At 45.2% G+C, this 25,120-nt stretch overlaps 1 protein-coding gene across 1 annotated transcript in view; it reads right to left on the reverse strand.

Moving 5' to 3' along the window:
- Positions 1 to 1,799: 1,799 nt before the first annotated feature.
- The window catches only part of Syx6 (Syntaxin 6), a 33,364-nt gene continuing 10,043 nt past the window's right edge, over positions 1,800 to 25,120 (reverse strand). The window contains exons 6-7 of the mRNA XM_050196291.2: positions 8,107 to 8,308; positions 1,800 to 2,227 (exon numbers count right to left, since the gene is read on the reverse strand). Of these exons, the coding sequence (XP_050052248.1) occupies positions 2,151 to 2,227; positions 8,107 to 8,308 (279 nt within the window). The 3' untranslated portion in view covers positions 1,800 to 2,150. The remainder of the gene's footprint in view (positions 2,228 to 8,106; positions 8,309 to 25,120) is intronic.

Below are 25,120 nucleotides of genomic sequence, written 5' to 3' on the forward strand. Positions count from 1 at the left end.
CCCGTATTTTAGTACCTTTTAAAACCTCATTTACACCCAAAATTTATTTTTCATGAAAGTTCACACAACATTTGTAAAATTGTAGAAGGGGCTGCAATTGATAAACTTATGGCAAATTCAGGAGTTTGCAGGTTTGTCTATGCCCACGAACAAGTTTCTGTGCCTATGAAAGGAAAGCTACAGAGGCAAAACCGTGCACATGTGACAGTGTTCCTGAAAGTCACATTCGCATTTGTTTAAGGTGGGGAATAGAAAACAAACATCTCATTTACAAAAGCACTTAAGACAAATTACACCACTCGTTGAATATACATTTTATTTTCTTGCATTGCCTTTTCATGTCTTGGAAAATGTGAAACCATTGCAAGTAATGCTCAGTCAGCATATGAGAAAGGTCTGTCAAACTCGGCCAAACTTCCTGGCTAATGCAGTGCAAGAGCTGCACCTCTGTAGCCTCCCCTTCGTTTCCACAGAAAGTTGCCCACAAGTATCTATTTTCTATTAAAAGCATTGAGGTATGCTAAGAATAACGGACACCAAGTTAGGCTTGCAGTCGACTAAATAAATATTCGCAGGTGCCAAACTTGCATGTATAGTTTCATATTACTTGCCATCTGCAATCAATGAGAAGAGAGGTGTAAAGCGGCAACCACATGCATGCAATATTCAAGTGACGCAACAGGCAGACCCTGTGGTGCTGTCGCGTCTCAACGAGCAACCACATGGACACGAGAGTGTGGAATAATGTAGCCACAAACTTGCATTGTTGTTCGAATAAATACAATAGTGCGCCCATAAAGAAATTGCAAACTTACTATGAGACCAATGCTTTAACAAAGGTGTATTAGTGCTACCTTCAATATACTGGCATCACCAGTGAAAATCAGTTCCATGCAGACAGCGTGAAATGTCGTGGCGCCATCTGGTGAAGAAAACTCGCACTTTCACAGCTGTTGGTGGCATCTCGGGCCTGACAGCCTCAAAACAAACAACTTATCTCAATAATAACAATAAAACAACACCAATACTTTGTCATCATCTTGAGATGAGACAGAGCAATGACTGATTTAACTGTACTTTTTGCTGTCACGGCAGCAAGCAAGTTGCAAGAGTGAATTTAGATTAAAGCGGGCGGACTGGTTGCTGCTCTGTTGTTGCGCAATCACGCAGTCGCCATGCAGACCTCAGGGCGACAGGCAAAATTTTCTGGCTGGCCAAAAAACTGGCGACGTGACAAGTGGCAGCAATGAATCGTCTTCAGCGATGGCAAAACTTGTCGTGTGTTGTCGTCGCTCGAAAATCGTGTGCATGTGGTTGGGCCTTTAAATGCTGGAAATGAAGATGCCGCTGCCAGGTTCAATTAAAAGAGCACTCGAAAGCTTAGTTCAACGTGAACCTGGTTCCTTGCTTAATAATCGATATAGATTAGACTTTTAGACAAGAGATTTGCAGAGATGCAATTATGCAAATGCATTGCTAGACTTTGAACTCAAGTATTCTGTCAATACTTTTTTCAAAAGTGGCTCTATATATTTGTCCCCGCAGACCCTTCTCGCCTCTCCCAGAGAAGTCAAGGGGTCCACGGTCTACCAAAATACTGCCCAAAAGACAAGTTTGAGGAGAGTTATGTTGTCAGATGCACTGTACATAATTGAATTAGATAAGCACACTTTTCAATGAAAGTCTAAATTTTACAGGATAACAGCGCAGACAAGACACTTTAATTTACGTAGTGAATGTTGTTTTGGTGTTGTAGCAGAATGAAAATGAGAATTTCTGCTATTAACACAATACAAGTCTCATTTCAATTTTTTTTTATTCAGAAATGTAGACCAAGCCGTATTTTGAAAGACAGATATAGGAGGGGACAAAGAGAAAACAAATGCAGCTTACCCTATGGCACATGAAAAGTGTAACATAATGTAAAATATAATGACATGCGAGAGTACAATGTGTTTAACTGCACAGTATGGTGCACATGGAAGCCATGTGCACGGGGGAGTTATGTACATGCTCAAAAGAGCGGGCACCCTCTCAGAACTGCGTAATAGTATTATGGTTCAGTGTGGTGCTTCCTCTATGCCTCTGGTAACTGCAAGTGTCCTCCAAGCTGCAAAATTCATTTAAGCTGCAAGGCAAATGCACTAGCTCTAGAGGAGGAAAAAGAGTGCCACAACAACCACCATAACACCTGATAGTGCTCCGATGGCCATCCACTGGCGACGATCTGAAAGAGAAATGAAACTATGAAGAGTGCTCGCTTCATGTGCCCATGGGTCAATAACTTGCACACAATGCAACTAGGACCGATTTCACTGTGTTTAGGGTGCTTGCACAGTGGCTCTGTCGGCATCATGATGACAGCAGTCCTTGGCGCTTTCCCACTGTACTTGGGTTCGAGGCAACATTGAGGGGAATGCCAAGAACAAAGCCATTGCAAATTTTTCCAGAGAATTTTAGGGGGAAGTTCGGGGGTCATGTGTCTGCTCAACCACATTAGTATTGTAGGATCTTTTTTTTTTTAATTCTCACCTGCTTTTTGATCTATCTCGAGGGGTGAGCAAGTTCGCCATGGGACAAAAACGGTGTGCTTCTTACCATAGCTGCCCTTCAGCCCACTATGCGGTATAGGGTAGTGAAACTCGTTATGAAATCGGTCTACTGATTCGTGATGCAGCAATCATGCAATGCTGAACCTCATCATATTCTTCAGAGGTGATTTGCAGTGGGCTAACACGCACATCCCAAAAGCTGCCTCATGATGGTATACGACTTCCAGTTGATCCATTTGATTTGACTTCCAATTTGATACAGACCGAAGGTACCAGATGGCACCCATACATTTTTATGGGACCAAACTTTCGTTATTTCAATCCTAAAATAAGCCTTCGCTGGCCATCACGCATGCACCCGACCCAAATGGTGATGCAGTGATGACTGCAATAGAGGCAGTGTCCGTCCTGGCGGCGCTTAGCGCACAGTGAATACATCAGTCATCTCCTTTCGAAAACACCTATTTTGGCCTGCACAAGGAAGATTTCAAAGCGAGAACAGTAGCTCACAAGGAATTCTTACAATATACCCATTTCAGTGCGGGCCCTTTTTCCCAATAAATTTTGTTTGAACTTTGCTTGGCCTATGCAATGCGATATGAAACGAAAACCCCATTCACTGTTTTCGCAACAGCCTACTGTCTAAGTCAGCCTAGCCAGTGTCATTTCCATCACAAGATGACACCCATGGGTCACGAGAAGACACATTCTAGCAAAGCATAGTGCCTATACAGATAGCATGACGACGACAACGTACTGCTTTCAATCCGATTACAAAAGCACATTCAAACGATAACTTATTTTACATGTTAAGCTAGTCAAAACAAGTCTTGTCACAGAGAATTACATGTGTTGCAGGATGAACTGCAGGTTATCCTAGGTATGGGCTACAATGTAGCATTTGTGATTGTTGCCGAGGCATTTGATAAATGTAGAATATCAAACGTGCTATGGACTTTACAAATAATGACATGCTTTGGTTTTTCATAGATAGCGATGAAATGCTGTCTGAGAGTGATGACAATATAAACGAAGTAAATAAATTTCCACTCTGTGAAGGTAAACTGGGATGGTTTTGTCCTTTTCTTATTGCAAGAATCAGATGCATATGCTACATTTGCCTTGCTTTTTTTAAAAAGTCAGGTGTGCATTCAATATTTTTTTTACGTTTAGGCACTCTAGGCTGAGATCACGCAAGCATGTTGCTTACCGAACATCCACTTTGCCTCCTACGGCATTATGTAGGCAGTGTTCAATTGGCGCTTCTGCCTCGCCGAGCATACGATTGCTGACGAAGGCGCACTGCCGCCAAATGACGACAGCGTAAACAAATGTTCGGAGAGCAAGGTGCTTGTCAATCCTAGCCCTTAATATCATTTTGACATTAGTTTTCAACTTTGAACACATATTCAGGCACATGTTAGAATAGGGGGAAATACTGCCAAAGAAATCAGCAGTGTATTTTGGTCTTTTTATTGTGATAGCAATTACAGCCGACTTTCGTTACAACGGACCCTGATAGTCCGACAAAATATGTCCGTTTTATCCAAAGTACATAATATCGAAATGTCTCACCACTGAAACTTTAGCCATGATGTAAAAAACAAACAAAATAGCAGTTTTGCCCGAGAGGCAAAGAATCAATTGCAATAGCAAATTAGTAGACAGCTATGCAAAGTAGGAATAGTAGTTTTATTAGCCGTATAAAGTTGTAAACATTTGCTTACTAACTAAATTAACAAGCATGGTGTCACGCACGCACAGGTAAACTTGAACCCATCTTGCTCGATGACCGCACAATGCAGCATCAGCAAGCGAATTGACCATCGCGTTGTCTCTCACCCCAACGTGAACTAAACATCGAAAGCACAGTGCATACAAAGCTACCTGCACTCGGCGCAAGCACTTTGACCGCATCGCAGATCGCTTTCAAGATACGGCAGCCGCACCATAGGCAGTAGGCGCCAGAGTAGAACCTCCTCTCCCTCGCCTCCTACCCTCGTGCGCAAAAGATGGTGCGCTTGCGCCCCGCCTTCCTCCCTAGCGCGCGATATCAAGCCTCGATTGTTGGCTTACCCTCGCAAGTCGGTTGTCAGCACTATACCAGAATGTCTACCCAGTTGACATTTTCAAATTCCCTGAGTTTTGCAGGTTTTCCGTGAGTGCCTTCGCAAAATTTCCTGAGTGACGCAGAACTTTGTTTTATGTCAAGACGGGCTGACACTCCCTAGTAAGCATGTTAAAAAAAAAAAACCTAATCATGTTCAAATAGTGACTTAATCCAGTTTGAATAGTAAGGAGTAGTGTTTACATTATTCACAAAGAATAAAGAAGTGAGGGGTTAGTAAAATGCACAGCAAATAAGACATCTTCGAAAAAGATGGTAAAACTCATTGCAAATAGAGTTGAACATTCTCAAATGCTAATAAAAAGGAGATGCATATTGAAGCAAATCTTTCAGAATATGAGCTATTTCTATCAACTGATAGCAAGCTCATAGGTATGAGGCCCGAACTTTGTCAAAAGTGAGATTCTCTCATAACAGCTGGTAATTGCCAACCTCAACTGTCCTGACATACTCTCAGCTTTCGCACAACGCCTCAGTGTTGCGTTTCACTGCTTTAAAGAGCTTATTTTGGTTTGGATGAGGGACACCTGCATCTCTACATCAGCCAAAACTTTTTTTTTGAGCTCAAGCTCCTTCAAAGAAGCGGCGACACACTTCCTTTCATGTATTTCTCGATGCGTAGGTCCTTTCTGTTGTCGTGGTCCTTCAGCCGCGCGTTCGCCCCGCAGGCCATTTGAAGAGCCCTCTTAGTTGTACAGTCAATGTCCGATTCTTCGGACTTCCTATGGGCCGTGAGAACGTCCAAAAATCGGTCAGTTCAAAAAAATGAATGCATGTCTTTTATTGCCCTTAAGGGCTCAAATCGCCACAGGCACATCTGAAAAAGCTTTGAAGGCCTGCCAGTACACTTATTATGCATATCGGTGCTCGCACTGTCACATGAGATGGCGAGTGCATGCGCGTATAATTAAGGAATACATACTGTGTCCTGCGGCAATTGCCCCTTCCCACGCTTGTTAAGCTTCACCGCCTAACATTGCTGCATTGAGGCGAAGCTGACTTTTGGGAACTAACATTATGCAAAGCGCCGTGCTTTCCGAGCTTCGAAGCCAATCGCGAGGACCACAAACGCGGAGTCGGTGCCATTGCCAGCCCTAGCTTTTCCGGCGTGTTGGCTGCGGCTGCCAGCGGGACTACCAGCGAGAGTGCCGCTTCGAGGTAATCGAAATGGCGGTGGTGGTGGCTGTGATTGCCGTTTCGGATCTGTGGTCACGGGAAGAATCCGTAAAATTGGTCTGGGAAGGGTTCTTGTGCCCGAAATTTCAGACGTTCTTAAACATTAACTCTATGGGGTACATGGTGGTGCCACGAAGCAGTCCAAATTATCCAGCGTCTGGAAAGTCGTTCGTTGACTGCACACTGGCAATTCCAGCCAACGACACAGCGTTAAAAAGGATTCGTTACGATTCCTCTGTTACTCGAACCACCACTACCACGACTTTCGTTCCCTTTAAAAAAAAATTATATCATTTTCCCTGATAGAAGCACAAATTTCCTGCATTTTCCCTGAGTATTTCCAGACTATTCAAAATACCTGAGAATTCCCGGTTTCCCAGTTGGTAGACACCCTGCAATACTAACTCCACTTCTGCTGAACGCATTGAAGTACTTTTTGCGGCAAAGTATTTGTGAAATAGCCCATTTTCACTTCAAATGCCTTTCTCCACTTCGATAAAAAGTGGTTCAGGGCCCCTTTAATTATAAATGCGTGCACCCGCTGTCTCCTGTTGCAGTAGAAGCACCGATATGCCTAATAAACGTGCTGGCAGGCCTTCAGAGCTAATCCAGACATGTTGGTCATAATTTTAGCCCTTGCGGGCAGTTAATGGTATGCATTCATTTTTTTGAGACTGCCTGATTTTTCTGACATTCTCGCAGTTCCCAGGGAGTCAGAAAAAATCGAACATTGACTGTATCTCGCAAAAGTGATCTGCCGAAAATACTGCTCCAGCTATATTTAGATTTCCAAAGAAATTTAGTGGCTACTGGCACTTATTTCGAAAGGCTCTATGTGGTGTATGCATGGCCAGAGGCTTATACAGGATGTTTCAGTGAACGCTTTCAAAAAATTAAAGAAATTGCCTGTGGCAGATAGCACAATTCTAATCCATGAGCTGGTCTACTCGAATAGGCGGACATTACATGTGCAACAAATTGGAAAGAATAATCAACTAATTAACAAAATTTCACTAATTATGTTTTAGTAATTAATTGATGACACATATTGCAATTCGCAAATTCTAGCAGGCGAAACTGCAAGGTATACCCACTTAAAAGAACTGTACGGAAGGCACCGCTTCCGAGGTATGCACCGTCAAACTTGCGGTAAGAATGCATTATCGTTCCACTTAATTTTTTAACAAAATGTTGTTTTATGCATTGAAGCCCTAAAGTAACTGGGACGCCAATGCATTTTTCCACAACGTTCAGGAAATATTATCTGAAAACTGGTGTCATCCATTTAAAGTTAATCCGCCTTGCAAACTCCCCGGCCAGAATTTGTAAATTGCAATATGTGCCATAAGGTCAAAAACATAATTTGTGAATTTTCTTTAATTAGTCGATTATGCATTTCAATTTTTTGCACGAGTAATGCCCACCTCTTGGACTAGAATTGTGCTATCAATTTTTAAGAACTTTTTAAAGTGTTCGCCAAAACACCCGGTATTTTAGTAAATTCTGTTATCTCAAAACTCTACTCATCTCAAGATAACAGGGTTTTATTGTATATAGCAAGTGAACATTTACTGTAATTTATACGGCTGATAAAGCTACAAACTACACTTCGTGTTGATGTCTATTACTTTGCCACTGCCGCTCGATAAAAAAAAGGTGCAGCCTGCCGCGTGCATCGAAAATGATGCAATCCACCGCAGCGCCACCAGTCAGAGACTGTTGTCTGTGATCAGCACAGAAAATGTGCCAGCAACGCGTTTGGAACGCCGTCACCTGTGGAAGCCAACATGTCCCATCACCGACAGCTAGCACCATTTGGCCCAGTCAAGCGGCCCAGAATGAAACTATGGCTGCCAAATTCGATCCCACTGCAGCCCGCCTGACGTGGAGGCCGCACTTTCCTTTTTATCCAGCGGCCGTGACGTTGTTACTGCTATCACTGCTTCACCTTTTGGGTGAAACTGTGACTTTCTTTTTTTTTTTTCTCAGGGAGGACGAAACTCCGTGTAAGCTTTTGTTTTTAATCTGTGGGCCTCATCTGATACCTTGACCTAAACGAAATTCCTGATTTAACGAAGTTTTTCGCTGAAAGTATGACTTCGTTATACCGAGGTTCGAGTGTATTAAGTCCCCTTCTGCGTCAGTAAAAAAAAAATTGTTACTGTTGGATCCCACCTTGCATGTGTCACCCGATAAAAGCAGAAACAACAAGAAAGGATTTTGGAGTAACACACAAGTAATTGCTCTCACCATTGGACATATGGAGAACTTTAGCCATCTTTTTGAGAGCCCCGTCAATCTTGGATTCTGCATTGTCCATATCATGCCCTAGGTCATCCAGCATTACAGACTGCTCATCTAGTTCACTGCCAATCTGTTTGCTCATGGATTTCAGCGTGCCCACAGATGTTTGGATGCCCTCCAGTTCTTCATCTTGGGTAACCATCAGCTCCTGCAGATAAAAAGAAAAAGGAGAACAGCAGTTTCAGCCAGACGTTACAGACACACAACATGTACATGCAGATTTTAACCTTCAAAAATAGATGAACCTCATGCAATTTTTTATAATCAATATGGGATTATTACAACTGTCAAACCCTGTAAGCAGTGCTTACACTTACAGTCTAAATGTTTCGTTTCACACACACGTAAGCACACCAATATAGCTGAACATATAAGGTCTGTCTCCAAAGATTGTACAGTACAAAAAAAAATTATTTTCGCTGCTTGTGATACGTCAAATGTGATCACTTTCAAAGTACTCCCCATCAAGTAAACACAATACACTGATTCTACCTCTTCTTCTATGCCTGGAAGCGCCCTTGGAAGGCTGGTAAGCGATACAGCAGCAGCACATCGTTGTCACCATCCACCATCCTACATGAAAACTTGTTTTGCCACCATCTTGAAACTTGACAATGACAACAGCACTGGTTCCGATGGCAGGCAGCTGCTAATGCTGCGAACATGGTATCGAATCTGATTTAACGCACAAGCAATTTTCATACCAATCTTCTTGGAAACAATGCAAGCGATAGAATTGGGTAAATAACCACTAATTGTAGCCACCATTTTTGCTTGGAAATGTGCCAAATGTGGGCCAGAAATGATCATTTTTGGAAAGAGAGAATATGCATTTTATGCATTCACTGTCTTCTGGCACCACAAGACGGATGCTCCAACTGTTGAAGTTATGACTGAGGGTTCACCATTGAAGTAAAGTGCATGCATGCTGACCAACCAAGCTCGAAATATACAGTGAAGCATTCTATACAATAACAATTGAGGAGGCTTTGCATTAGTGACACGTCTTGTGATGCTGTGCTACAGCGAACAAAGGTTTCTGGAAAAACTGTCTGCAATTAGGCTGTGTCACTAGACCGTTAGTTGGAAGATGACTAACTATCCACCTATGTGCAGTGCATTGTGAATCCACCTTATTTCTTTATATGAATTCACATCCAATAATCACAGTTCTGTTTGTTATTGCAGCCAATATTAGTCAATGTAGTGTAGGATCCAGCAAAAATTCACTATGTCAAGCATCAAGACATCAATCATAGTGCTCTGAAGTATAACATAGCACTTCAGGGCATCACAGCTCATCCTCACAGAATGCCTAAGCTGTACTTCAAAGCCCACATTGAAACTTCATTCAAGAACCACACAGTCACGGAAATTTTGTCTGCGTATTCTTTCTTAACCCTTTCAGGCACCAATTCTGTCCATTAAAAATTTAGTTTTATGACCTCTCTTGCACCTACAGAAACATGAAAACGGTACAGCTGCAGAAGAAACTAGGAATTTTTAATTCTTCAGTGAGTTTTTTCAAGTTTACAGAATGCGGATTCCATGCAACAACTCTTTACAGGAACACCAGAGATGAGGATATCAACTATATCATGCCTAGCATACTTGGAAAGCACCTATCCAGAGACTTGAAAGATATGCCTCATGTAAAGCAGTTTGAAAACAATGAAAGAAGTGAACCTGCTACATGAAGACTGATACCAAGGGCCAACATCCAGCCATCTACCTTAACTCATGTTAATAAAATAATTTACACTTAATATTCAAATTTGCATTACAGGTACGATCAGAAAGCCTTCAAGTTGTATGCGACAAAGCTTATATATCATAATTTTAATCAGTTCCTTTGATATTGATGCACTACCTTTGGGTGAACAATTGCGCAGACAGTGCCTGAAGCGATTAAGATGCTGTGTAAGCAGTCACTGATTATCGATCGCAATGCACAATCCAGTCAGTCAAAAAAGGGGCCAACAGTCACTGAAACCCAGGAACGCACAGGGGAATGAGGAGTTTTCATCCCACAAGGCCTTTTATTCTTTCTTGCACTTTTTTTGTGCCATGAACATGAACACAATGATTAAACTAATTGCCCCTATACTTAGTTCATCTGTGTTTTCCTTTGTTTTAATGGCTAGTGAGCTCTTTCATAGATCAATTCATTCAACAAAGTTGCCTCAATTCTCTTAATGCAGAGCCCAGTAATGTTCAACATTTTAATGATGATGTTAAATCGTGTGGGTTGCATCACGAGGGCGGGAATCGGCCATATCTTATTGCCATCGCACTAAACCAACACAAAGAACACGCCAGCCAACTAACATCGATAAATATACTTTTTGAATGCCGGTAGGTGGCACTCAAGCATTGTTGCCCAAGGTGCGCAACAATGCTAAACTATTCTGCTGAACTCAGCGGTCAGGTTCAGCACACAAGTGGCATTTCTTCATGATGTAATTCTCTCTTGATGTTCTACGTCCACATCACACAGGCACTTTTAATAGCTATCTATTTGGTGGTCTTCAACGCTCCACAATGCCATCAAACTCGGAGGAGGTGCATAATATTACTGCACAGGAGAGCCAATGACCCATGAAGGTGCTTCAATAATTTTACACAAAGCAGCATTCCCGCCATCCCTAATGACAATTCTGCCCACCCAAGAACAATCAGTACCGTATAACTCAAAACTGGGAAAACATTCCTTGCTGATGCAAAGTGGCTTCGACGTTAACAAATATAGTAGTGGATGAACAAGAGATATGTCTGGACATCAAGTGTTTCGGCAGGGAGACTGGTCTTCATCAGATCTCCTTGTAGAAACGTTGGCGGCAGCGACATCCCTTGTTTGGGCACTGTTGATCACTTCAAGTCTCAATCTCCCTATGAACTTTTGTGTTATTTGGAATTATATGTTAACAGAATTTTGAACTTTTTGATGTGTTTGCACTCGTGCAATTTTTTTGTACAATCGGATAGATTTCTCTTAAGTGCTCTGACAACAATGAGGCTGTTGGCTACAGTACAGTGCAGTACAGGCTGCAGTGTATAGTACAGTACAGTGCAATTACAATTATCTTTCTTCATATGCTTTCCTTATGGTGTATTCACGTGAGCATGGTGCAGAAAAGGGCACGCGCCATCACCGATAAAATGGCCTTTTCGAGAATTCAGTATGACTCAACAGGCCTGCAAGACCTTGGAAGTTTGTTGTGCACATTTAACCACTGATCCGTTAATCTACTAGCTCAGTGGCCTCTTAAATGTCCGCATGACTCAAACATAACCTCGCACAACCAGCTGCAGTGTGACGTCTTTTGTTTTCTCAGAACTCGAGCGACCCATTAGCAAGGCAGCTAGCTATTCCACCTGTTCTCTTTCCTCACACTAACCAACATATAAGTTGCGCTAATCAATTCCTCTGCTCCTTTTTTAGCTCATTCTTATATAAGACAATTTTAAAATGTCCTATTGCTGCAGTTGCTGGCAAAGTCGCTGAAGTTTTCAAGTGGTCAAGAACATTCGAAGAGATAAATGCAGTTATACTGAGCCAATCACACCTTGTACTTTATATGGCCCTCACAGACACATCCAAAAAGTAGGTTTGGATGCTATTTGAGTTTTTAGCCAGAGGAGGCAATGCAAAAGATATGGCCGATGGATCTGTAAGGACCACTTTAAGTTATTCACGTGCGCACAGTCACAGCAACACAGCCATCAGATGATAGCCAAATAAAGCTTTAGCTTGAAATTATGCATGCTATCTGGAGTAGCATGATAGAGTCAAACCTCGATATAACAAAGTTGTACTTCCAGCGAAAAACTTCCATTAAATCATGAATTTCATTAATTCAAGGTTTCAAATTTTCAAGAGTAAAAGTCGTTTCACAAATTTTCAGAACATTCCTAATAGACTGTATGTTGTCAGCAATCACTTATAAACAAAATGCAAGAAGGGTGGGCGCTAATAGCATGGTTATGGGAGTCTGCGTGCGCAGATCACACCAAGAGCAATGTATCAGTGTGGCTCACAGTGTCAGAGATTAGCATGTTGCGTTGCAGGGCACTGTAAATATTTGATGCCATGGCTGAACGCGCTTAGTCCTGACCGCAGCTGTCATCAGATGGTGCCCTCAAATTAAAAGTAAAAGTGCAAGAAGATATGAATATTTGTCCAGAGAAAAAAAGAAATGTTGCAGTTTTGCCAGAAAGGCGCAGCATTGATGGAGATAGCAAAGAGACAACAGCAAAAGTAAGGTTTGTAGTTTTATGGGTTTCACGCGTGCTCAGGCAAAGATTTCACTTGATCACCATAACATTTGCTGTTGCAACGCGAGCGAACGCTTCACACCGTGCTTCAGAAATTTGAGGTTACGCGACTGCCAACACTAGAAGCACGGGAACAAAATGTACATCAAGGCACCAACCATCTCAGTTCACCCTGTGCACTTGCCAAAGATTAACTCCAAGATATGGCACGTGGCTCCCATGTGGACAGCCATGTGCAGCTACAACAGGGGTAGAGGAGAGGAGACGTGCGTGTTAGGGGGAGAGAGCCGATAGGCGTGCGCTTTCTGCCTCCCCATCTCCTCCTTCTAGTGCGTGCTCGATCACGTTACTGTAACCTTACCTCTTTCCCATCACCCTTGCACTGAAGGAATCGTCAGCTCACGAATTTCTTCGAGTGCACTTTGATTTAGGGACACATTAAAGGACACCACGGGGCCAAAATTAATCTGGAGTACGCCACTACGGCCTGCCTCATAGTCCGATTGTGGTTGTGGCACGTACAGCCCCATAATCCAATTCAAGTTTAATGCTTTTGCCACGATGCGATGTGCTATGTGAGGCAATGACAATGCTCAACCCTCTCAGCAGTTATGAAATATGGCGCACAACAACGCCTCAAACGAACACCTCTCGCTTTGTGTTTTCTGTACTACGCAGACAAACAGCAGTGGTGCACACAAGGTAACGTTTAACATCAACTCACCACTCTCGTGTTGACAAAACGTTGAAGAAATTAAACATTCGCCGTCAACATCACTGCTAATTATTGTCAATCAAACAGCATAGAAAGCTTCGCTTACATCAGTTCCCACAGTGCGTGGGATCTGCATAATTTTTTGCTAGACTTACCAGCTATACAGGCTACAAGTACATGATTGAAATGGCCAAAAACTTCGTTAAATGGAAATTGTTTCACAAAATTACTTTGCTAAATCACGAAAAAAAAAAATGTGCGGTTTTCAATGGAACCAAAACCGAGAAATTAAGTTTGTTACATCACAAATTTCGTTAAATCGAAGTTCGACTGCATTCGCCATCATCCACCTCATCCTCCAGGAGGTGTACACACTTGTAAGCTACTGCTAAGGGGACATTAGGGCAGCTAAAGTGGTCATACACTTACATTTCACAGTACACATCACCTACCGTAAAAACCGGAATATAAGTCGAACTTTTTTTCAAAAAACCATTGCGAAAAGTCGACCCTCGTCTTATATACCGGACATTGGCGGGAAAACTACGGAAGTCTTGCAACAATGGGCGGATGAAGTAAAGAGCCGCCTTCGCCATCGCCATCAGCAGTAGCGCAGCATGGCAACATTGTGGCACCGCCAATTTGCGTTTACATTGTCACAAAGTTATATTGGTTAAAGGCTGCTTTTTCACATTTTGTTTCAAAATGAGCGGAAGCCGACGGCAATTCACCGTCGCCTTCAAGAAAAAGGCGACTGAGTGTGCGGAAGCCCACGGCAACTTCGCGGCACAGCGCGAATTTGGAGTATCCGAGAAGAGCATTTGATACTGGCAGAGGCAGAAGCAGCAAACCAACAGAAAACGTCATTTCGTGGGCGGACCACAGAACTGGAAGACAAGGTTGCGAAGTTCGTCAGAGAGCTGCGTGCAAGATCGCTGCCTGTGACTGCCGAATGCATACATTTGAAAGCAGTAGAGATCGCGCACGCCTCTGGACTGGGCAGCGAGAAGCACTCGTCATCCGACTCTAGTTCGGACGACTCTGATCAAAGGCGTTGCTCTGATTCGGAGTAGCGCTTGCGCCCTTCATGCCCTTCTGTGTACTGTACACCCGGCTAATTTTTAACAGTATCGCACGACCATCGACCCACGTGTTTGTCAGCACCTTATCACTGCACAGAGCGGAGAAATAGCGAAAGTAAGCGCACGTGTACACCTGCGCGTATCTCGTTTGTTTCGCCGCTCAGCGCCGTTAATAAAGTGCTGACAAGCACGCGGGTCGATGGTCGGGCGATACTGTTAAAAATTGGCCGGGTGCACATGCGAGCAGCATTTAAATAAATACTGTCACTATTGTGCATGAGTCGCATTTGTTTCAAGGTAAGGGTGTCTCGGTACTTTTGCCATTGCAAAAGATTTTTTTCATTTTTAGAATTCGTTAGTTGGGGGATCGACCTATATTCCGGTCCGACCTATAGTCCGGTTTTTACGGTATGTATCTGTCAAAGATTACATTGATGCACATGCTATGCCTATTTGTCAACTACTTCAGGTCAAGGACATGCCAAATGTATTTTTCATGAATGTGACACTCGAAAACGATAGCAGTGGCAGCACCACTGCCCCTACTGACAAAGCAAGTCTGGCATTACTTTACACAAACCACCCACCATGTCGAAAAGCTGCCAGACAATGCACAATCACAAATTGGGCAAGTTTGTGTTGATTCAGGATTAAGGGTAGTACTACAAACAACCTGACAAAGAAGAGTTCTGACAGGATAATCACAGTCCTGTGTCCTCACTCTTCTCTGTCTATGTCCACACTGCCCTTAATCATAAGGTCCGTTCATTTCGCCTGTACCACTGTGAACCAGTTGATGGTGGAACATGAGAAATTAAGGAATTGTGCAGCTCTAGTTTAGCGATGCAGGCACAATGCAACACTAAAAACGAATGCCGAGGTGCACATGTGGTGCAGGCCTTGTGCTTGTCTGCCTAAAGTGAGCCATCTGTGCAAGTTTGACAGATGGGGTATAGCACAGTGATGGGTTCCAAACCACAGATATGGGGTTGACAGCTGGGCTGGCTCGTACAAATGCATTGATACAAACTGTGCAACAAGACGGGACACAAAGTAAGGAAAGAAACAGATGAGCGCAATCTTACAACCGAGTTTATTGGTGCGACTGTGGGGGCGATCCACATTTCATGGACGCATTAGTTCTTTCAAAACAGAGAAGATTCGTAGAGCATGGGATCATCAAGGCATTCCTATCAGGAGGAAGGGAGAGGGGACGCTTGCCATCCTTCAATAGATCTTTCAGACAAGGAATATGTTTATTTATGCTCCATGTGTAAAACAAGAATGTGAATCATGCTGTTTACGTATGCTTGTATCTCTGTAGCCATGATACTATCAGGGCACACTGGCTGTATACAATATAAGTTTTTTGTTTGTTTTTACAATCAGCCAAGTTGTAAGTCTACGCTTGTCTGTTCCTTTTCGTACCTTCTGTGCCACCTTGACACGCAGTTTGCACCAAAACAGGTATGGTCGGCTTTTCAGGTATTTTGTACTTAAAGGGTTCCTGAAACACTTTTAGAACATGGTAAGAAAATGTTGCCGTTCTGTAGACAAGGCTCCTGTGAAGTATAAATCCCATGCAAGCGATCTTGCACGCGACAGCGACAAGCGACACGATGGAGATGGCTGTCGCGTTCGCTCGTCGCCTACAAGTCGTACCCCATGCGAGCGATGACTTCGAGTGGCGTCTCCTCAGTGTTGCTGGTATGAGGGCAACAATATAGGCGCCGAAACTAGCGTGATGCGTGCTTTATTAACTTAAGTTGATGTGTTTTAGTGCAAAAAGCAGCATAAGATATTTCTGAAAGTCTTGCAGTAGGTTCTTATCCCTGCACGTATAAAAATTCAATCGTCTGCTCGTTCCGTGCGACAATCGGAAGTACTTGAGTTACGTAAATCCAGTTTCGGCTTCGTGTTATTGGCTAGTCGCTCATAGCACTTCTGGGCGATGAGCGACGAATTCTAGATTTGCAGAACCAAGCGATCGCGCGACAAGATCGAGCGATCTGTTCAAGCAACGGCCCGATCCGTTCCTCGAAGCCGTCGCTCGTCGCTGTCGCACACAAAATCGCGCTCATGGGGTTTAGCCTTGAACACGTGAGCCAAATATTATTGCCCTGCATGCAGCTGGGAATTTACAATCTCGTGTCAAATACAGTAAAAGATTGCTTGCTATCTCCTTTGTAATGTTGTCAACAGCTACCTTGCCAGCAGCCAAGCAGGCCCAACCAGTTTTGGCAGATTTTGTGATCACGGGAACATTCTCAGCTATACTATTATTGCTCATTTTGAGTTATATAAATGAAAAATATGCAAGAGGTGTGTTCAAAATGTATCAAACCTTTGGTCAGCAGAAATACATTTACTTATTGGGAGCTACAATAACCTAATCCCCTTCAGAGTAGTCTCCTTGGTAATGCACACACTTCTCCCAGCGCTCCCGCCATTGCTGGAAAGACTTCTGGAATGGGTCTTTTGGAATGATAATCAGCCGGGCCGTCGCATTCCACATGATGTCTCCTTCCGACTCAAATCGAGTTCCTTTCAGCAGCATTTTTAGTTTGGGAAATAGCCAAAAGTCACACGGAGCCATGTCCAAGGAGTAGGGACCTGACGAACCAGAGGAATGTTTGTTTGGCAAAGAAATTCTGAATCAGATGCGCATAATAGGCGGGCGTGTTATCATGATGGAGCTGCCAAGTTTTTGCTGCCCACAGATCTGGTCGTTTATGCTGCACAGCATCACAAAGGCAACGAAGGACCTCTTGGTAGTACAGTCGAACCCAATTATAATGACCCTAGATATAATCACCACATTTTAGAGCACTTATGATTTTCCAACCCTGCCTACTGAAACTGCTTCCAGATACAACAAATGTTCTTCAAATCGCCATACTGTTACAATGAATGCTTTGGACCTGGTCAAGGTAAAAAGAGGGCGCACACAATGTACCAAATCACGAAAGCGCAACCAAACTGGATGCACAACAGCGCACTGTTAGATATGGAGCTGTTTCCTGCGCCTACTTCGAGTTCCCCCAGACCACATCGAATCGCAGCACAACTAATTGAGAAGCGCAGAAACACGGAAAGCACATTCCAGAGGAGCGCTCGAGCAAACAAGTTGAAGGCCACAAGTTCACCGCCGGTAGCTATTCACTGCTTGACTCTTCCAGAAGGCGAGGGGATAGCCCGGCACTGTTGGGAGTAGGTGGGCCCTCGGACAATGGAGCCCAAGCGTCCCCCTTCTTCGCCTTTGAAGAAGGCATTTGCCACCACAGCGGGGCCGTACCGCCGGGAGTAGGTGGGCCCTCGGACAACGGAGCCCAAGCGTCCCCCTTCTCCGCCTTTGAAGAGCGCATTGCAAGTCTGCAAGGCAAGACCGCAGAGAGCCGCCGGGTGTGACATCGCGACACGGGCGCCAACCATTGGCCGAAAATTGTGTCATCTGAGCGGACTCTCCCATTGGCCGAACATGACGCGACTTCCAGTCCTCGAAGGGTTTAAAAGAAGCATTCCAGAGAGACCAGACCATTCCCTGATTCACCTCTCTCGAACTTCTTGCCGCGGGCCGCAGCGTCCGAGTTGCTGCCGGCCCGTAATGACTGTACGACTGTTACTTGACTCTCACCTCTCTGTATATAATGTAAAATAAACCTTCCCAAGTTCTTTCATCGCGAAGTCCGTCCTCAACTCCTTCAACTGGCGCCAGCGGTGGGATCGCCTCCAACTCCTACAACTGGTTGGCAGCGGTGAGATCGCCTCCAAATGCAACAGCTGGTGGCAGCGCTACGGATCAACCTTCGTCGAGAGAGATCCTAAGGAACCGGGAAGAGCGAAGAAGAGAGAGCCTTCGTCGAAAGAGGTCCAAAGAAACTGGGAGTAGCGAAGAAGAGCAAGCCTTCGACCCAGGGAGTCCGGAGGAACCGGGAACAGCGGACAAATGAACCGGATGGCAGAGTGCTGCAACCATAAGTGAGCGCGTGGTTTTTTTCCTTTTGATTCGCCAGACTCAAATGTTGTGTGTTCATTTTGATAGTTCTGGGAATCGGGAGTTTGTTGCATTGTGTGTTTGCACAAATTAATTAGGGAAAACAGTTCTAACCACCTGTCGGGGCAGCTGCCATGGATCTTAGAAGGTTGACGAGGTTAGACTTGTTGGTGTGCGACGATTTGGGAGTTGAGGCGGACGAATGGATGAAAACGCCAGCTATCGTAAAGGCGATTACCGATAGTGGCAATGATGATAAAAGCATTGAGCTTGCTTGGGAAGTGATACAGGAACCACGGGAGCGTGAGCGTCGTAAACATGAGCGTGAGCGTCGTGAACGTAAGAGTGAGCGTAAGCGTGAAGAACGCGAGAATAAACGGAAGCGTGAGCTTCAAGAACTTACTCTTAAGTGTGAGCGTCACGAACGTGAGAATGAACGCGAACGTGAGTATCAGGAACGTAAGCGTGAGCGTGAGCAAAAGTATGAGAGAGCGAAGGCAGCACTGATCAAAGAGATACAGTATTGTGATCAGTTAATGGCACAGAGACAACGGCTGTCTGAGAATTCTGTAGGGAGTACAGAGCGAAAGAATGAGGCAGCATCGAGCGGGTTTTCGCCAAAAGCCGACGAGAAGAGAAGTGCCTGTGAGATTGGCTGCAGATTCATAAGTGAAGGGGAAAGGCTAGCTGCTAACGATGCCTTAGTGGCAACAGAGGCCGTTAAAGGCTGCAAGGAGAGCGACGAGGTGCTGTGCCAACAGATGACTGTAGAGACAGCTAGGCCAGCTGCGAACAAATTGGCACAGTTACCGCACGTGTGCGTCGCTTGTAATGTTAGTGAGGTTGCTAGGGAAGAAAAGGGTACTGCTGACCCGACAGACGCGAGCACCCATGTAGAGCCAGATCTGCGTGCAGAAGTGAAGTGCGAACTGGACGATGCAGTTGAGAGTAGTTCTCGGGATGGCGAGCTCCGTAGTTCACGAGAGAACAACTGCATTGTTCAGGGATCGGTGCGGCTCTCCGCCAGTCTAGATAGCCTAGATAGGGATGATTCAGTTATTAATCATTCGGACTGTGCGCGTGAGACAGCGATCGAGACCGACGGGCTGTGTGTCGATGCACAGCGTGAGCTGGGCAATGCAGTAGAGGGCAGTTCGCGAGAGTGCGAGTTGCGTAACTCGAGTAAAGCCTGCTGCATTGTGCCAGAGTCGGTTGAGCTGTCCGCCAGTCGAGGCAGAGAGAGCGTTGATATAAATGTAAATCACTCAGACTGTGCGGGTAAGAGACCGATCCGGGCCGACGAAATGTGTACCGGCCAGCACGAGGCACGAGAAGGCGACATGAAAGCGAGTGCAAAGAGAAAGCGCCGTAAAAAGAAGCGCGGCAAAGACCGAAAGACGGTAACTAAAGTAGCGCCGCCAAAGATGGCGAGAAACCCAAAAGGGCAGGGCGCGAGGAAAAAGGTGCGGTCGTCACGGACGATGTTGACGCATCCGAAACGTTCGAGCCACCAGTCAAAAGGGGACCGCGAAGCATGCTCTGCACAGACGCGGACAAAGGGCACGGGGCACTTAAACTCCTCGTCGTTCCGTAGTTCTTTTCAAAGCAAAGCGTGCAGTACGAAGAAGCGCAAGGTGGCAGGACGAGACCAGGTGGGGAGTAGCGACGCGGTCAATCTAGTTTGTGAGGAAAGCGGGGCGCCAGGACGCAAATTGGCAGGAGACCGTAACGTCTTGGGGGAGCTGATAGTGAGTCAGCCCTTTTGTTGTTCCTCGGCAGCCAGAGTAGCTTTCAAACCACGACCCCCTCGGGTATGGCTCAAAGGATGAGTCAGACGTAAGCGTTTGGAAGGGAGGCCAAGAGCCCTTCCGTAGAAACGAAGTGAAACTTGTTTTATTTTTGAGCACTCGGATAATTTTCGCGACTTAATTTTCTTTCAATATGCTAGGTATGAGCTCTGTTTATGTTTTGTTTGAGAAGCTCGAGATTTGAAAGACGCGTTTTTTTGTAAACATGTAGTATCGCGAGGTGTTCATTAATAAGTAGATAGGCTTTCTTTTTTTGTGTGTGTGTGTGTGTGTGAGTAGCCTGAGGGTCAAGGTTATCGGTGAGAGGCCTATCGTAACGCGCGTGTGTTTTAGCTAACCTTCTTTTTTTTTATAAGCATTTTTTTTATTTTCTAAGGTTAACCGCGTAGGTTTTCAGTGAGTGCATGATTTGCACTGAGAAGCGTTCTTAGTTCCTTTAGCGCGTGTCCTGTGTGGACGGAAGGAAGCAGATTTATGACTGGGTTGCTCGTGGGTTGAGGGCAGCCGTATTCTGACTTCTCTGAAAAGTATGCGTGGAACGAGTTATTAGAAGACGCATTATTTTAAGGGTTCTGCGGAGTGTGTAAATCCCGCAAGTTTAATTGTTCGTTTAAGTCACGTGTCCTGTAGGACTTTCAGGGAAGAAACGTGAGTAAGCGTAAATGAAAAGTTTGCCTACAATGCAAGTACGCGTTCTGTTTAGTGACCACAAGGCTAGTGCGCTTGTGATTACGTACTTGTGAGGTTGACCAGATTGTTCAGTGGCACCAATACGTGCGATAAGTACGCCACTGCGATAGATTGGAAACATGCTGTTCGTGTAGTTAGGCCACTTAAGTTATGTTCGGCTGTTTTCATTTGTTGTTTGCAACGTCAACGACCCTTTGTTTTGCAACAACAATAGTACTCTGGTCTTGTCGGCATTCAAGGAGAAATGGATAGCTGTTTGGAAGGGTGGTTGGAACTGTTTAGTCAAAATTGGGGAAATAAAAGATCAGGGTTCATTTTGACTCAGTAATAGCCTGGCGAGTCAGGGGTGAAGAGCCTGCGCTTACGCGTGGTGCAGCGCTGTGTTGTTTTGTTTGTTTGACGTATGTTCTCCAGGGCCCAGGATCCCGAAGTTCGACAAACGAGGCTCGACACCAATACCCTGCAGGTTCTTTCAGCGTTCCTCATGGCCAGCGAATTGAGTTCACCGGCCATTCAGAACAACCGGGGCGAGGACGAGCTGTTAGATATGGAGCTGTTTCCTGCGCCTACTTCGAGTTCCCCCAGACCACATCGAATCGCAGCACAACTAATTGAGAAGTGCAGAAACACGGAAAGCACATTCCACAGGAGCGCTCGAGCAAATAAGTTGAAGGCCACAAGTTCACCGCCGGTAGCTATTCACTGCTTGACTCTTCCAGAAGGCGAGGGGATAGCCCGGCACTGTTGGGAGTAGGTGGGCCCTCGGACAATGGAGCCCAAGCGTCCCCCTTCTTCGCCTTTGAAGAAGGCATTTGCCACCACAGCGGGGCCGTACCGCCGGGAGTAGGTGGGCCCTCGGACAACGGAGCCCAAGCGTCCCCCTTCTCCGCCTTTGAAGAGCGCATTGCAAGTCTGCAAGGCAAGACCGCAGAGAGCCGCCGGGTGTGACACCGCGACACGGGCGCCAACCATTGGCCGAAAATGGCGTCATCTGAGCGGACTCTCCCATTGGCCGAACATGACGCGACTTCCAGTCCTCGAAGGGTTTAAAAGAAGCATTCCAGAGAGACCAGAGCATTCCCTGATTCACCTCTCTCGAACTTCTTGCCGCGGGCCGCAGCGTCCGAGTTGCTGCCGGCCTGTAATGACTGTACGACTGTTACTTGACTCTCACCTCTCTGTATATAATGTAAAATAAATCCCCCAAGTTTTGTTTCATCCCGAAGTCCGTCCCTCAACCCCTACAGCACACACCGCTGCTGTCCAACTTTGACAATGATAGAGCCTTTGAGATGAGCCAGCGAGCTACCACCGAGCATTGATTTCGGAAGCCGCGAAGGAGGTCGCTCGCTTTCAAGGCACACCTCGGGTACAGCGAACAGCATAAACAGCTTGGCGCAGGGTGTGCACTGGCGCATGTACCCGTGCGATATCGGATGTCATGACAGCATCACTTTCGTTCTAGCACAGTCATCCGTGCAATAAGCCTGTTTCAATTATTTGGAATGACTATCAATGTCCTTCCCCCATGAAAACAATGGCTGCTCAAGCGTTCCTGTCAACGCGGCCAGAGTGGACGAGAACAATGCATCACGCCCTGCCCTCACACACTGTTGGAAAGGATCGGCAGTTACCACACCATTATCAGATCAAGGTTCGGCGGCGCTTCATTTATGGGTAGCCGACTGCTGATAACAGTTCGCAGTGATGTGCGTTTTACCTTTCAAACATTGTTTTTTTTTGCCGGAAGTGACGAAGATAATTTTGTGGCTCTTGTGCAGCTGACGCACAATCGTAATGCTCAGACCGTGATGTTCGAGACCAGTCGCAGAATGGCAGCATGCCACAGCAATTTCTGAAGTTTGCGCTTCCGGCCAACTAGAATGCTCAGCTCTCTTGTGGAGAATAATCATGTCCTGCTGGTAGTAAAATATATTAGGAGCCCTTGAATAAAAAATGGCGGCTGCACTTGCAGTTTCGAAATGACAGGTGACTAGAACCAGGTGCTGTTTTGAAAGAGCTATACGACGCCGCATTTCATTCTTTAGATGGACGTTTTTAACGGAACTTTGCAGGGAGGTGCGGGATCGCGCCGTGCACAAAAATGAAAATCTGGTTTTCAGATCAAAGTGCTGCAAAATTTAACAGCCGACGCCAGCTTCAGTGTGGTTAATTTTTTAGTTTTCAAGGGCAAATCTATATATAATGAACTACTGATATAACGATCACTTTTCGCGAAACTTGATTATAAATGGGTTCGACTGCATTCCTTTGTGATGGTTTGGCCTTGCGGTATGTACTCATGATGCACCACCCCCCGGGAGTCAAAAACTGTCAACATGACCTTGATATTGCAGCCGCCCTGCCGTGCTTTTTTTGCCCTTGGGGATGTCGGACGTTTCCACTGTGACGACTGCATCTTGGTTTCTGGGTCGCAGCAATAAACCCATGACTCATCGCCTGTGATCACGGTGTTGAGAAAGTTGGAGTTACTGTTTGCATCGTGCAGCAGGTACTATTCAATTTCTAGGCGGATTTGCTTCTGCTCCATTGTTAGCAGTTTCAGTACGAATTTAGCGGACACTCTCCTCATGCCCAAATCCTCAGTCAAAATTGAATGTACTGATGCAATGCTTTCCCCTATCTCGTTCGGAAGTTTTTGGACTATGATGCGATGGTCCTCCAAGACCAAAGTCTGCACTTGCTCAATGACATTCTCATTTCGACTTGTTGAGAGTCTGCCTGAATGCGGTTCGCTGTCCAGTAATGTGCAGCCATCTTGGAAGCGGTTGTGACACACCTTTATCCGTGACTGTGATCATGGTATAGTCCCCGAAAGCCTGTTGAATCTTGCGAATGGTTTCCGTTTGGGTGTCAACAAGCTTTTGGCAAAATTTGATGCAATATCGCTGCTCATGTTGTTCCATCATTTTACAACTTACTGGAATTTGACAAGCGCTCACTATACGCCCTCACTCATAGGCCAACTGCCAGCAACTGAAGCTTTCTGCGGGCGGAAAAAAATTCGCACATGTCCAATATCCCCAAAGAAGAAAACCTCCCGCACTTCATTGGCTAATGTGAAAAAGAAGAAGGTTCAATACCTTTTGAACACACCTCGTATGTCTGTGATCTCAAAAAGACCACAGAAGTACTTTGTCTTTGCACTTCTGGTCTACACATGACAGTTGTGCATATCTGTGTCTGCTGTCGACAGAGGGCCTCAGGGATCGCACCGTCGTGCTGTGCAGTATAGATAGTGCAGCCACCATGGGGCGCCATGAACCTTCTGGCCGCTGACAACCGCATGATCTGATTGGTCTCTGTGAAAGACATAGCTCCAGAGACGTGGCAGTGCAAGGCAGCCCGAGCGTCCACCTCACGTCAAGAGAGCAACGCACACGCCTGAACCAGAAGTAGTGTCATCAAGGGAAAAAAAAAAAGAAAATTCCCAATTTCTGGATGGGGCCTTGCCATCCCCCCATGTAGCACTAGTGGAGATGAAAGGTGAGAAAGCCGCGCATCGGTGTGATAACTCTCTAACTCCGCTCATACTTGAAGGATTCTAAAAACTTTGCAGCAGATTTGTGAGGCAACGTCATTTAATATAGAAAGGCTATTTTATTATTAGTTAGAAAAGTGTTTCGGGGCCCCTTTAAAACAGCATAAAGCAACATATCCCATCTGTGCCGGAAGCAAAAAAATAATGTAGGGACATGCATAAAAGCCTGGAAATGCGAGGTCGGTTCTGCCATTGGCAGAAGTAGGAGTAAATACATGATATCTGTTCTGTTAACGGATAAAAATTCTTATGCCATATGCAAGCAAATAGCATATTTCTAAAAGCAAAGCATGCTACAGAACAGCAGTACGATAGACTAAATTGGTGAAGCTTTCCCTGGCGAACATGTAGAGGATTTTCTTATTTTCTTTTCTTGATTTTACAGGGCAATAAAGACACATATAAAGCACCAGTGCTGACACATTGACAGAGCCATATTGCTTGTTTGACCCAATGTAGCATTGGCTTAACCAGCAGAGACAGCTGAATTGCAGGCTGTGGCAATACACAATGATGCTAGGGTGTGCATACAAATACATGTAAACAAATGCAGCACTGCATAGACACAACAGACACACGCGAACGGGGTTTCGACACGGCTTATGCCCGTGTCTGCGCTGCTGCTTCGCACCTTCTCATCTGCAACAAGTCGGCACCACCAGTAGGGAAGGGGTAGAAAAATCGTGAACCAGCCCTGCACCTTTTGAAACGAATGGCAGGGTTCAGAGGACACCATTGCTGCACCGCTGAAATGAACGGCAGGGTGCAGTACCTCGGTGAACTGGTTCAGATTCAGATGGTGCAAGTGAATCGAACGGACCTTTATGACATGGC

Source organism: Dermacentor andersoni, chromosome 1 (genome assembly GCF_023375885.2).
Source record: "Dermacentor andersoni chromosome 1, qqDerAnde1_hic_scaffold, whole genome shotgun sequence".
In the NCBI taxonomy this organism is placed as follows: Eukaryota; Metazoa; Arthropoda; class Arachnida; order Ixodida; family Ixodidae; genus Dermacentor; species Dermacentor andersoni.